This window comes from Dermochelys coriacea, chromosome 13, assembly GCF_009764565.3.
Source record: "Dermochelys coriacea isolate rDerCor1 chromosome 13, rDerCor1.pri.v4, whole genome shotgun sequence".
Lineage (NCBI taxonomy): Eukaryota > Metazoa > Chordata > Testudines > Dermochelyidae > Dermochelys > Dermochelys coriacea.
In genome coordinates, this window is record NC_050080.1 from 30620516 (window position 1) to 30633730 (window position 13215).

Here is a 13215-nt window from a genome sequence, read left to right on the forward strand (position 1 = left end):
AGGTGACACTCCGCCAGCGCTGTGTGTAATAAACCGAAGTGCTTGATTCTATATGGTGTCCATTTTGTTCCATCAATTGACTTAAACTTAGTTTCTCTCTGTCACTCAGGCAGGAGCATTATACTTGCTCTTTGAGATGGTACATTTATTGACTGAAGTACAAGCAATCTGGAAAAATATGGATAGAAAATCTGGGGAGATAACTGCATACAGAGGAACATGAACATTTACCTATTTGTCACAGAGATATAATTAGACTCTAGAAAGCAGGCATAAATTACTACAGACAGACAATGTCAGTCATCACACAGTTTTAAAGAACTTTTTATGGTAAAATACATATTTACAAATGAAGGCACTTTTAAACCATAACAAAACTTTAAAACCTAACAGTTTGGCAAACTGTTCAAGTCCAAAATTTACTTTGCTCTATCAACATTAGCATCTATTCTGGGTCAAATTTATTATGAAAAGGAATTAAAAATCCAACCAATACTTTAAGTTTTAATAAAAAACACTAAACCTAATCATAACAAACAAATTTCAGAACTATTATTTTAATTCAAGATCAGAGAAACTGAAACAGTCTACAGGGCATACCTCTTAAGAAATAAAGTAGGTTTACACATGATGAGAAATTAAAACCAAGTGACTAAATTATTGCATCATCCAATACTGCTGAGTGACAGCTTTACTGTCCAACAGACTATCCTAGCCTAGTTTTCTTGAGGAATATAACCCTCATGCAGAGATTCAAGCACAATTGACTCCATTTACGTGAAGTCTAATTCAAGATCTCTTTCCACAACAAGGTAGGTTTTCCAGGGCTGTGCTCAGGACCATGATTACCCATGCACAAATGCATCTTGTCAGTAACTCAAGACTGGAAGTTGGTATTATGTCTTTTTTCAACTGTTAACGTTATCACATACTTAAAAGGAGTTAACTGTAATCTGAGCTAACATTAGTATATATTTTGTTATGCCACTTTATAAGACTGCTGTCTTCATTTTCAAAAGGCAAAATACATTTTTCAGAGCAGTTAAAACAATGGCAGCCTTCAAAAAGTTAATCAAAACCTTAGGGGACTTGTGAACTTTCCCTTTACTGCTGATTACCAAGGTGAATATGTAAACCAAAGTGCTCTCCTTTATAATCAATTTCATCCACCAGATTTCCAGTTCTGTTACCAGATTAATTGAGTGAGACTGTAACATGTGACAAAACTTCTTCCTTCCACTGAAAATTATGATGCATCAAATCCTGGTGTGCTCAATAACCAAGCTAATAAAAGCTAAGTAAAATAGTCAGAGCTCTAGAAAAAAGTTGTCCATTAAAAAGACTGTTCACGTTTGTAAGTATAAGATACTTATAGCAACTTTGAACAGAAAAGTTCAACACAGAATTACCTTCTGGCTCTAAGCTTTAAAAAAAAATCACAACGGTTAAAATTAGACTACACTTATAAACAGTATTATACAAACATTAAGTTTTCCTCATCTTGATAAAACAATCCTATCAAAATTATCTCTAACATTTAAGATGTAGGAGTTTTGCTGGAATTTTACACATTGCCATTGTAACAAAGCTAAAACTACACATCTGTACTAGCTATAAAAAAAAAATGTACAAACATGCCTCGTCTGTTTGGGCTTACAATCTGTGTAGATACTACACAACATAGGAGAGTACACGTGTCAGAAAAAAATATAAAAATCCTAAAAAAAAAAGAAATTTTAAGTTCATTAAGTGAATCATCACACATTGTTACATCAGTAACTGATGGCCAAAGCCCAGAACTGTTTAACCATTATTGATACACGCTTGCCTTTTTCAGTTAAGATACAGTATCTAGGAATATTTAGTGCAGCAGCGGCTGCGTGCAGAAGAAAGGAGTGCTTCAGATCTGTTGCCTGTGGCAGCATTCACTGCTCTGGAGGAAGCTGAATTCAGAAGAGGCTCCTAGAAACATCTCCCCGACACTCTAGGATAAGTGTGCATTCAATTTATGCCTCTGCAGTTGTACTTGCTGATTTCTCTCCCAAACCATAAGAAACATATTTAATCCATGTCACAACATTCACTTTAGTTGACATCCTGAAAGTAGCTGGAGAACAGCATTTTACCAGTTACACTCAGCTACAAAAGCCAAAAATTAACCCTGGTCAAATCACGTCAAGTCTTTCATAAAAGGTGACTTTTTTCACGTAATATAGAATGCAGAACGAAGAACAGATGGGTTTATCTAACCCTTAATGTAGTAAAACAAACAAGTTGTCTCCTGATCTGTCCACATTAAAGTAATGCATAAGATTCAGTAATCTTCATGTAAAAACAAAAAGGCACTTGAGGTGTTTCCCTGCAAACAGATCCGCAAACGCTGAGTATAGTGATTGCCCCTTCTGCTTTCCTACATCCAGTCAATTCAATTTCAAAAACAGAACCACTGAAACTAGGAGCTGGCCCTCATGCTCAAAGCAGAACCGCTAAACTAGAAGATTAGAGGTGAATATCTGACATGGCTCAAAGAACCATTTCAACATGCTAATCAGCAGATAGATTCAAAGCAGGCCTGACAGCAATAAAGTTAATGTGATCATAGCCTCTAATTCCCCACAGTTCAGTCCTTAACCCTTCCTTTTTGCATTCCTACTGAAGTCAGGTGACAGTACAATTTTACACATTAATTATTAAACTGCCTGCACACACCACAGCTGGAAAACTGGAAAAACTGTGTCCCAGGTGTGATGAACTCGAGGCTTCAGTCCCTTGTAGATGTTAGTGATTTGCTCTTTCACTGACAACATTCTGAAGACGTTTTAGTAAGACATCATCATTTTCCTGGCAGAGTCGTTTTGCTGGAGACTCACTGTCACTGTCAATTGTAATTGCTCGCTTCTTACTCCTGTGTTCACCTTGTTTTATCATATTGTTGATGTCTTTCAAACTCTATCAATAAGAGGAGATTTATAATTAAAATCAAATATTCAAGCCACTATAATTACTCAGCATGACTCTCGGTTTTCAACATAGTCTAAAAACAGTATTCCTACTCTGGACGAACACAGCATCTTCCATCTGAGAAGCACTAAGTGTTTTATCCTTTACTTCAGGAACTGCAAGACCAGTTTGAAGAAAGTCTTTGCAGCACTCTCTTATGAAAAACCCCAAAGCCAGTCAGAAATTTGGAAGAGGGAGAAATCTTTAAGCTTTGCAATCACTAAAGGTCTTTTGTGAATGTCTTACCTTAGAAGGGCTCCCATTAAACTTGTATAGTAGAGCAGTCTGAGGCGTCAGGCAGGCACCATTCTTGTGTGGTGAAACATAAACAGAGTGTTGCTGGGATATCCGCCGAGGAGACACTGGCTGCTGTTTAATGTAGGGGAATGGGGAAAGTGCTTCCACCTTAAAAAAAAATGGTGCACACACAGTTTGTCTGTAAGAATTTACCAGATGCATATTAAAGAATTAACTTTGTAAATAAATGAACACCTTAAAAAAAAATGGTGCACACACAGTTTGTCTGTAAGATTTACCAGACGCATATTAAAGAATTAACTTTATAAATAAATGAAACGCACATCCATTTTTATCAATGTGTCCTTTTGGGCCTTCTGCTCCAGGTTAGTTACATTCTAACATTCCAATTCAGTATTCAGCCTGGCAATCACAAAGGAAACTTTTATTTTTCAACTGTTTCACATGGATGAACTGAGGGGCACTTAAATGCCACTCAGTTTCCCATATTAATATGGCACCCACTCATCAGTTTCTGCTCCATTTCAATGGATAGCCTGTTAGCAGGACAGACATGCAATCTTGCTGCTGTAGTATGTTATAGCCCAGAACTATGATTATTTTATTTATGCAACCATGTAGAAACAAACACAATCAGATGATGAGGTGGATCCATTTCATGGTGAGCGTCAGAGGGTGGGTTTAGACATATATAAGACTACAAAGTTTATGATCTACAGGGCAGAGACAGCAACAGCATGAGTTTTTAAAAGCTGACATTTTATGTCTAAAAGTCAATAAAACTACCACTAAGCATCCACGCACACTATTAAATATATCCAAAATTAGAATGTTACTTACTACATGATCCTGGTTTGTGACATCATACTTGAGTGCAAACGATTTTACTCTTCCTACATAGACTGCATTATAAAATTTTATCAGATCTCCTCTCTCCTCCTTTCCTGATTCATTGGAGTTCTCTGGTGTTGACCTTACAGGTGAAAGACACACTTTCCCAGGAGAGTCTATCACAGTAGGAAAAAAAAGAAATGTCAGATTTAAAACCCTTCATGTCAGCAATCTAAATTAGATTGTTAAGATACAAGCTAATACAAAACCAGTCACACACACTATAAAAATTCCACTTGTAAAGAGTTAATAAAATGATTAAGAGAAGGTTACTCATCTGGTGCAGTAACTGAGGTTCTTTGAGATGGTTATCCTTGTGGATGCTCCACTTTAGGTGTCTATGCGCCCTAGCTTGTAATTGGAGATTTGTGGTAGCAGTGCCTGGTTGGGTCACTCATGCACCGTCACGTCCCACTCCAGGCGGTTACATAGTGCTGCACGATCGATCATCCCTTGGTTCCTTCTCTACTGCGGAGAATCTATGTGAAACTCCGAAGCAGAGGGAAGGAGTAAGGGTAGTGGAACACTCACAGAGACAACCATCTCAAAGAACTTCAGTTACTGCACCAGGTGAGTAACCTCTTCTTTGCGGAGTGTCCCCTGTGGGTGCTCCACTTCAGGTGACTGTTGAGCACTGCCCCTCTGTGGAAGGGAAGGGCTTTGGAGATGTGTTACTGATGGTGGATAACACGAGTCTAAAGCAAGCATCCGATACTGACTGTTACTCTATAGCAATGTTTCATGAATATGTGGGTGTGACGGGTTCCCCACCTCCAGGGTGCCACCTGGGACTGGGGTACCACTGAGCCTGCCTGACCCACCAGCCTGGGCTCCCTTTCACCCTGTAATGCTGTGACAAACGGCAGACGCTCCCAGTCTCACACTTTCACCAGCACACAAGTAGGGACACACCCAGCTGCAGAAACACACGAACACTGAAATTAGCTCTGCCTGTGAAGGCTCAGTTAAGGAATTGTCCAGTACTCAACTGCACACCCCCTTTCTAGGGTATAAACCCAAAATTATACGGTCTTGCACTGCACAAAGAACTCATGAAATTCACCCCTTCCCTCAACATGGAGAGAGATATACACAGCTTTCTGCCCCAAGTAAGGATTTTTACACACACTGGTTTTAGATAAAACAAAAGTAAGTTTATTAACTACACAAGATAAATTAAGTGATTATAAGGGACAGCAAACAGATCAAAGCAGATTACCTGGCAAATAGAACCAACACGCAATCTAAGCTTAAAAGCAGAAAATTCTCACCCTAAATGTTGTTCTAGGCAGATTGCAGAGATTCTTGAAGGTAAGCTGCCCTTGCTTGCAGCTTAAAACTCCAGATACTCCTTTTACAGGCCAGACATCCTCTAGCCTGGGCTCAGCCCTCCCCACCCAACTTAGTCTCTTGCTTCTCAGGTGTTTCCAGCAGCTTTCTTTCTTGGGCAGGAGGGTTAGTGAAGAACAACCCACAACGATGTCACTCTCTTAAATAGTTTTTTGCATATGGCGGGAATCTTTTGTTTTCCAGCGATCCCCACCTCTGGTCAGTGGAAAAATACTAGTATTATCATGAGTCCAACACCAGGTGATTTGGTCACATGACCCTACAGCCATAATTCAGAGGCTGTTTGTAACGTTCCCCAGAAAGGCTTCTCCGTGGGTGATTAGCATCTTCTAAGAACTATTGTTCTCCCTAATGGCCCTTCCCAGTGAGACACCTAGATGGATTGCATTCTGCCTAGTAGGTATTCCCCAGGTGTAAACATATTTGTAATAGATGCATAGAAAATATTCCTAACTTCAGATACAAAAATGATACATGCATACAAATAGAATAATCATATTTAGTAAATCATAATCTTTCCAATGATATCTCACATGACCCATTTGCATAAAACACATCTTAGTTATGCCATAATCATATCATAACCATATCTCTATGAAGAATGTGGAGTATAATGCCACAGTGGGCTGATGCCCAAGTTACTGCTCTGCAAATGTTGATAACGGGGACATCATTGAGAAAAGCTACGGATGCTGAAAGTGCTCTGGTATAGAGTATGTGGATGCCATTGTAAAGGAAAAAGAAAAGGAGTACTTGTGGCACCTTAGAGACTAACAAATTTATTAGAGCATAAGCTTTCGTGAGCTATAGCTCATGTAGCTCACGAAAGCTTATGCTCTAATAAATTTGTCAGTCTCTAAGGTGCCACAAGTACTCCTTTTCTTTTTGCGAATACAGACTAACACGGCTGCTACTCTGAAACCTGTCATTGTAAAGGAAGTTTTTGATAAAGGTGGATGCATCCTGATATCCACTGAACGTTCTATTATAGAAGTGGTTCTCAAACTATTGTACTGGTGACCCCTTTCACATAGGAAGCCTCTGAGTGCAACCCCCCTTATAAATTAAAAACACTTGTTTATATATTTAACACCATTATAAATGCTGGAGGCAAAGCGGGGTTTGGGATGGAGGCTGACAGCTCGCGATCCCTCATATAACAACCTCATAACCCCCTGATGGGTCCTGACCCCCAGTTTGAGAACTCCTGTATTATAGAGACAAATAGTTTTGGTGACTTTCTAAATGCTTTTGTTCTTTCAGTGTAGAAAGCTGATGCTCTTCTAATGTCCAATATGTGGAGTGATGTCTCTCTTTCGTCTGCATGTGGTTTTGGAAAAAAATTACGGTACTTAGTTCCTTCATCCATCTGGTGGATGTGATGGCGATGAGGAAAGCCACCTTCTTAGATAGGTGGAGTAGTGAGCAGGTGGCAAGTGGCTCAAACAGTTTTCCCATAAGATCGCGAAAGATGAGGTTGAGCTACCATGTAGCTACCACGTAGAGGGATGGATTCCTTATTTCTGGATAAGTGTTCTCAATGCCCTTGAGGAAACGTTTAGTTGTTGTGTGGGTGAATATGGTGACATCATCCACCTTATTATGGAAAGCTGTGATCACCACCAAGTGTACCTTGATGGAGCTTGTGGACAGCCCGTTTTTATATGTAATCCAGTACCCTTGGTAAAGGGGAGGATGTTGATAAGATCTGTTTATCTTGGCACCAAGTGCTGAACCATTTCCACTTATGCACATATGTGTCTTTCTTGTGCTCTGTCAGGGTTCCTTCCCCACTCTGAACTCTGGGATACAGACGTGGGGACCCGCATGAAAGACCCCCTAAGCTTATTCTTACCAGGTTAGGTTAAAACTTCCCCAAGGCACAGATTCCTTTCTTGCCTTGGGATCGCTGCCACCACCAAGTGATTTAACAAATAATGAGGGAAAGGACCACTTGGACTCCTATTCCACCAAGCCTAAACCCCTCTCCTGGGGAAGGCTTGAACATATATCCTCACCAATTGGTTACAAAGGGACTACAGACCCAAACCCCTGGGTCTTAGAACAACGGAAAAATCAGTCAGCACAGAGGAACCCCCTCTAGCTTTAGTTTCAAAGTTACAACGAAACAGGGATAAACCTCCTGCTAGCAAAGGGAAAATTCACAAGTTGAGAAAACAAAGATAAACTAATACGCCTTGCCTGGCTGTTACTTACAAGTTTGAAATATGAGAGACTTGTTTAGAAAGATTTGGAGAATATGGATTGATGTCCGGTCTCTCTTAGTCCCAAGAGCAAATGGCCACAGAAACAAAGAACCCAAAACAAAACCTCTCCACCCCACCAGATTTTAAAGTATCTTTTGTCCCCATTGGTTCCTTTGGTCAGGTGCCAACCAGGTTACTTAAGCTTCTTAACCCCTTACAGGTAAGGAGGAATTTAGGCTACCCCTATGGTTATGACATGTTCTTTCTATGGCTGTTCATTAGTATGTCTTTTACTTCCTCTGAACAGGGTGTCTCAACTCCTCTTTGCCATGGAGAAAAGCCAGGCCTTGAGATGGAGTATTGTGAGGTTAGGATGGTGAACATGCCCCTCATCTTGTGAGAAGAGGTGAGGTATTAGGGGAAGGATCTGAGGTAAGCGTACTGCTATCTTTAATAGGAATGGAAACCATGTTTGCCTGGGTCATGTAGGTGCTATTAGAATGATTCTGGATTTGTCTCTCGATCTTGTGTATGAGCGAGTTTAGGAGTGGAGTCGGGGGAATGCATATATTAACAATGCATCCCATTTGATGAGGAGAGCATTGCCTAAGGAATGATGTCCCAGTTCTGCTTCGGAGCAATATTGTGGGCACTTGGTGTCCCTGTGCTGTTGCAAAGAGGTCTATGAGGGAATCCCCATAGTTTGAGTATCGTAAAATTCTGGGATCCATCTCCCATTCATGACTGTGACAACTCTCTGCTTAGTGCATCTGCTGTTGTGTTTTGACATCTCAGAAGACAGGATGCTGATATGTTGATGTTGTTGCTGATGCACCAATTCCAGAGCTGCACTGCCTCTGTCCATAGGGAGTGTGACTGTGCCAACCCCCTCCCTCCCGGCGGTTTATGTAATACATGCACACTATATTGTCTGTGAGGATTCTGATGGCTTTGTTTATGAGTATAGGTAGAAAGTGGTTGCATGCGTTACAGACTGCCCTTAGCTCCAGCAAGTTTATGTGCATGTTGGACTCTGATAGGGACCATTGGCCTTGGATTGTGTTGTGGAGTTGATGCACTCCCCAAACTATTAGCAAGGCATCCGTAGTGAATGTCATTGTTGCAGTCCTTTGTAGAAACGGGACTCCTGTTCAGATGTTCTTGGGTTATGTCCACCATTTTAGGGAGTCTTTTTTTACCCTGTGTGGCATCATAAAACATCTGCTTAGGCTGTGCCTGTGTGGCATGTACACTGTTTGAAGCCAGGCCTGCAGGCATCTCACGCGGAGTCTGGTGTGCTTGACAACAAATGTCCGTTGCTGACACATCTCCCAGTAGTTATACACATGTTCTGGCACATATTTGTGAGCTGTCCTTTACCATTGAAATTAAATTGACAAGTGTGATGAAGCGTTGCTGAGGTAGTGTTGCTGTTGAACAGTCTAAACAAGCTCCTATGAATTCCAATTTCTGGACATGAATCAATGTGGGCTTTTGTGCGTTATTTGTAACCCTAAACTCATGAAAAGGGTTATCGTACTCTGTGTGGCACTATTGCTTCTTGTTATGTTGATGCCCTTATGAAGCAATCATCCAAATATGGAAATATCAAGACTCCATGTCTGTAAAGCTCAAATTTCCTATAATCTATTAAAATAATTCAAATAATAATATTCAAGCAGTATGTTTGCTGCCAAGGTTTTAAAGAAATCCAAACGCCCTAAACTGATGAAAGTCACTGGCTAAACTCCTGGAACCAGACCTTTGCAGATCAGTAGCTTCCTGTAGCTGCAGAGAAACTATTTTCTTAATTTCTGTTTATTCAAACTAATTCAGTTCAATGATTAGTTCATTCAGAGTTCAAAAACTGATTGGGAGTTGAAAAAAGAAGGAAAGATTGTTTCCTTCTTCCAATCTATAAATACATATGAGGTATAAGAGGATGTGATCTACTAGTTCTAAGATCTTGAAGGACATAGTAACTAGAAGCAATCAGTTCAATTCTAACTATAGATAATACTTCCTCTGTTTAATATATCAATTAGCTTTAAATACAAAACATGTTCTGATAAATATTTTTCTTCTTATGTGTCCAATACATTAAGGTAGGTTATATTTATTTAGAAAACACTTTTAAAATGCTGGATTTGTGCACTTTAATTAGATTTCTATCCAAATGCAACTTGACACACATGACAAGTGAAAATACCTAATCTAATAAAGAAATGCATCATTCACCATTTTCTAACAATAAAAAAGTAAAACTTAAGAATCTGAATGAATGTATATTAAGCTAAATAATTGCTTAAGTAACTGTGTATAAACAGAACATATCCTCCTCGTGAGTAAAAAGTACCATCAAATACAGAGTAAAGGCTATATTTAGTTGCAAATCAACATGTTTTAATGGGAATCAACCTTTCTTTGGGAAAGTAATTATAAAGTACAAATACAAAACAAGATTCAAATAGATTATTTAAATAAAGATTTCCTGTTTACTGATTTAAATCATTTTGATTAAAATTAATCCACCATAGGGGCAAGGGAACAAAGATCACGTCGCTCTTTATTTAAATAATGTTAGAGACAGCATCTCTAACTTGCTGGGCTAATGTCAAGACACTGATCTCTTTGAAATTACTGGTCAACAGCTGTAGTATGCTGTTCTCATTTAAAGCCCCAGACTGCTATGAGGTAACTCTAGCTTGCTGAGCTGATGTTGAGAGAGAGTCCTCTGAGGTCAGTGGCTCAACGTCTCTCACTGACAAGATAACAGAGACCCCAAGATGATTATATGGGCTATAGACCAACTAAGGATAACTTTTCTGGATAAATTAGACTTCTGTTGATTACTTTTATGGTTTGTAATAGTTAATGCCTTAATTTGATCAACTGTGTAGCAGCAGAAACTAATTTACATAGCATCGCTTCGAAAAATCTATCTTGCATTTTGGAGAAAGAAAAATGCTTTAAGAAAAAATATAGACATTTACCCACACTCTTCGCAAAAATCAAAACAGCAGACATACTAAAGCCAAGACTCCTATCTACGTCAGGACAGTAAGTGTTTCAATGAAAGAGCTCCTCATTGAGCCTTCCCGAAGAAGTGAATCAAACCAATCTACCTTCTGACATTTTAAAAAGATGTTTCTAATCAGTCTTTAGAATATCCCATCACTCACTCTCTTTCCGTTTATTAAGTGTTGTCTCAAGAGAGCTGCACTTATATAGAATCATCATCAGTTGCTCATTTAAAAAAATTACGGTTCAACCAACCTAATTTAAAAATAGGGATTCTTAAAGCATTTGTGAAGTTCTATCCTATTTGTTCCAATTGTGAAATGCATCTTCCATGTCCTAGCCTACACAGCATCTGACTATGAGTGTCTGTCTCCTTATGTCAATACTGTTGCTTTTTAATCGGTTTATGATAAAATTAAATGCTAATGTTTTCCTCTTCGCAATTAGATGCAACTATTCTAATGGATTTTATATTACACATTAGTTCTTTTAAATCCATTTAAATATTATTTTAAAAACAGCAGGTTAACTTTATGAACTTACCACCATGGCATGCATCCGATGAAGTGAGCTGTAGCTCACGAAAGCTTATGCTCAAACAAATTTGTTAGTCTCTAAGGTGCCACAAGTACTCCTTTTCTTTTTGCGGATACAGACTGACACGGCTGCTACTCTAAAACTTACCACCACCTGTCATCTCCACATCTTGGTTTGAATTTGTATTTTCTGATGTGACCTCTTTGGGACTATTTTTCAACAAAACACTCCTGTAAACCTGCAGTACATGGGGAAAAATGCAGTTGTCAAGTAATACAAGAAACTCAAACTTAGATTAAATCACAGTTCTCAGGTTAAATGCGTGTAACATTCATTCTCCAATATTAGTATGAGCCTACTTGAAAGAGAGCTTGTATCAAACATTTATCTACAGGGAAGACACTGTTATTTACTCACATTGCTGTTTGCTTGTGGCTGGTTTCTGTAGCTTTTCATTATGTCCTGAAAAGTTCTTTCCTCTTTGGTCACCTGGAAAAGAAAAAATCCAAGAGGAACTATTTAAGACAAAACATAACAACTATGATTGTTATATTACAGCACATGAGTACTTATGCTTGTTTAAAAGCGTAATTTTCCAGTGTTTTCTTGATCTCACTTAGTCTGAAAAAAGTAATGAATCTACGAAAAGTAAATGATATATAAGAGTAGGAATAACTCACGTATTTTTTCTGGCCTACAAAAAGGTGATCTTTAGTTTAATGAACAGCCTGCTCCAACTTTCCTTTCCATTACAGAGAAAGGGAATACTGTGCCACATTCAAGAACTCTTAGTATGTTGAAAGACTTTGGGGGGTTATGTAGGGCTTCACAGTAGTGGGAATAGAAGCTAGCCCACCCTAAGCCCTCACTTTCCAGCCCACACACAATACAACTTCTAAATAGGGAAGGATGGGAAAGCAGATTAGCCTTACTTCAGCAGGAGAGAAAAAGATTAACATGTTTGATTCCAACATGCTTTATTCTTGTATAACTCAATTTGTGTAGTTTTGCTGTGATGTTGCATATTTCAGAAATATGCTTTGTACATTTGATTTCAAATCCATACTGTACATTTTTCATGAGCATTATATATAGCTTGAACTTATACATTTAAAAATGTAGTTCTGACATCTGAATATGACAACATGAGGAGAACAGTTTTTAGTTAACAATTCCTGCTGCTCATCTGCACTTGTAAAATTATTACTCCCTTAAACTGAAGCGTAAAAAATAATTCTTCCCTTTCCCCTTCAGAAGCTACATTTATTAAGTCTTAGTGGGTAAGTAAAAATTTTAGTGATATTTGAAAATTGGATTTCTTATCCTTTGTTACTGGTATCTTCCTTATTTTCCGGAACAAGATGCAAGGTTACAAGGACACACACATTCAGCTCTGTTTCAAGGTAAATGACATGAATCACCAATTTGAATAGAAAATGATCAACAGTTTTGCAGTGGAACTACAAGAAAAATGTATCAAGGTCCACTTGCTGCAGTTGGGCTGTCAGGTCTCATTGCACTGGAGGCAACACTTCAGAGAAAGGCAGGAATCATGCAGCTGGCCCACCTACTCAGTAAGATAAGGGAACACAGAGATCATTCAATGGTGGTATTTTTCTGCACACCTTGTAGCAGTGTCTAAACTAAGATTTAAGAATTGCTTACAATTACTAAACGTATAAGCAAGTAATTGTATTCCATAGCAGCTTCATTCCACAGGTAACACCTCTTCTCATTTTGTCTTTCCTATTAAGGGCTCATTGGGCAAATCAATTTAATATTCTCATCCCATTCAGCACAATGGAGTCCTGGTTCATAACTATGGCTCCCAGGTGCTACAGTAATACAAATAATTACATTGGCACCTTGCCTAGTTTGAGTCCTGTGTTTTGTTTTATTTTTTCCCTGAGTTTGCATCAGTCAGAAATAAGATTACAAAACTCCCATTTGT

At 38.7% G+C, this 13215-nt stretch overlaps 1 protein-coding gene across 9 annotated transcripts in view; it reads right to left on the bottom strand.

The window, feature by feature from the left end:
* Positions 1-308: 308 nt before the first annotated feature.
* RBL1 (RB transcriptional corepressor like 1) overlaps positions 309-13215 on the bottom strand; it is an 87489-nt gene continuing 74582 nt past the window's right edge. For 8 of the 9 annotated variants that reach the window (XM_038369957.2, XM_043496051.1, XM_043496046.1 and 5 more), the window contains 5 exons: positions 11682-11753; positions 11412-11502; positions 4099-4265; positions 3247-3405; positions 309-2949 (listed from right to left, as the gene is read on the bottom strand). In XM_038369957.2, coding sequence (XP_038225885.1) covers positions 2779-2949; positions 3247-3405; positions 4099-4265; positions 11412-11502; positions 11682-11753 — 660 coding nt within the window. In that variant the 3' untranslated portion in view covers positions 309-2778. Of the gene's footprint in view, positions 2950-3246; positions 3406-3480; positions 3661-4098; positions 4266-11411; positions 11503-11681; positions 11754-13215 lie in introns of those variants that run through there. The other variant, XM_043496050.1, reaches the window with a different exon arrangement.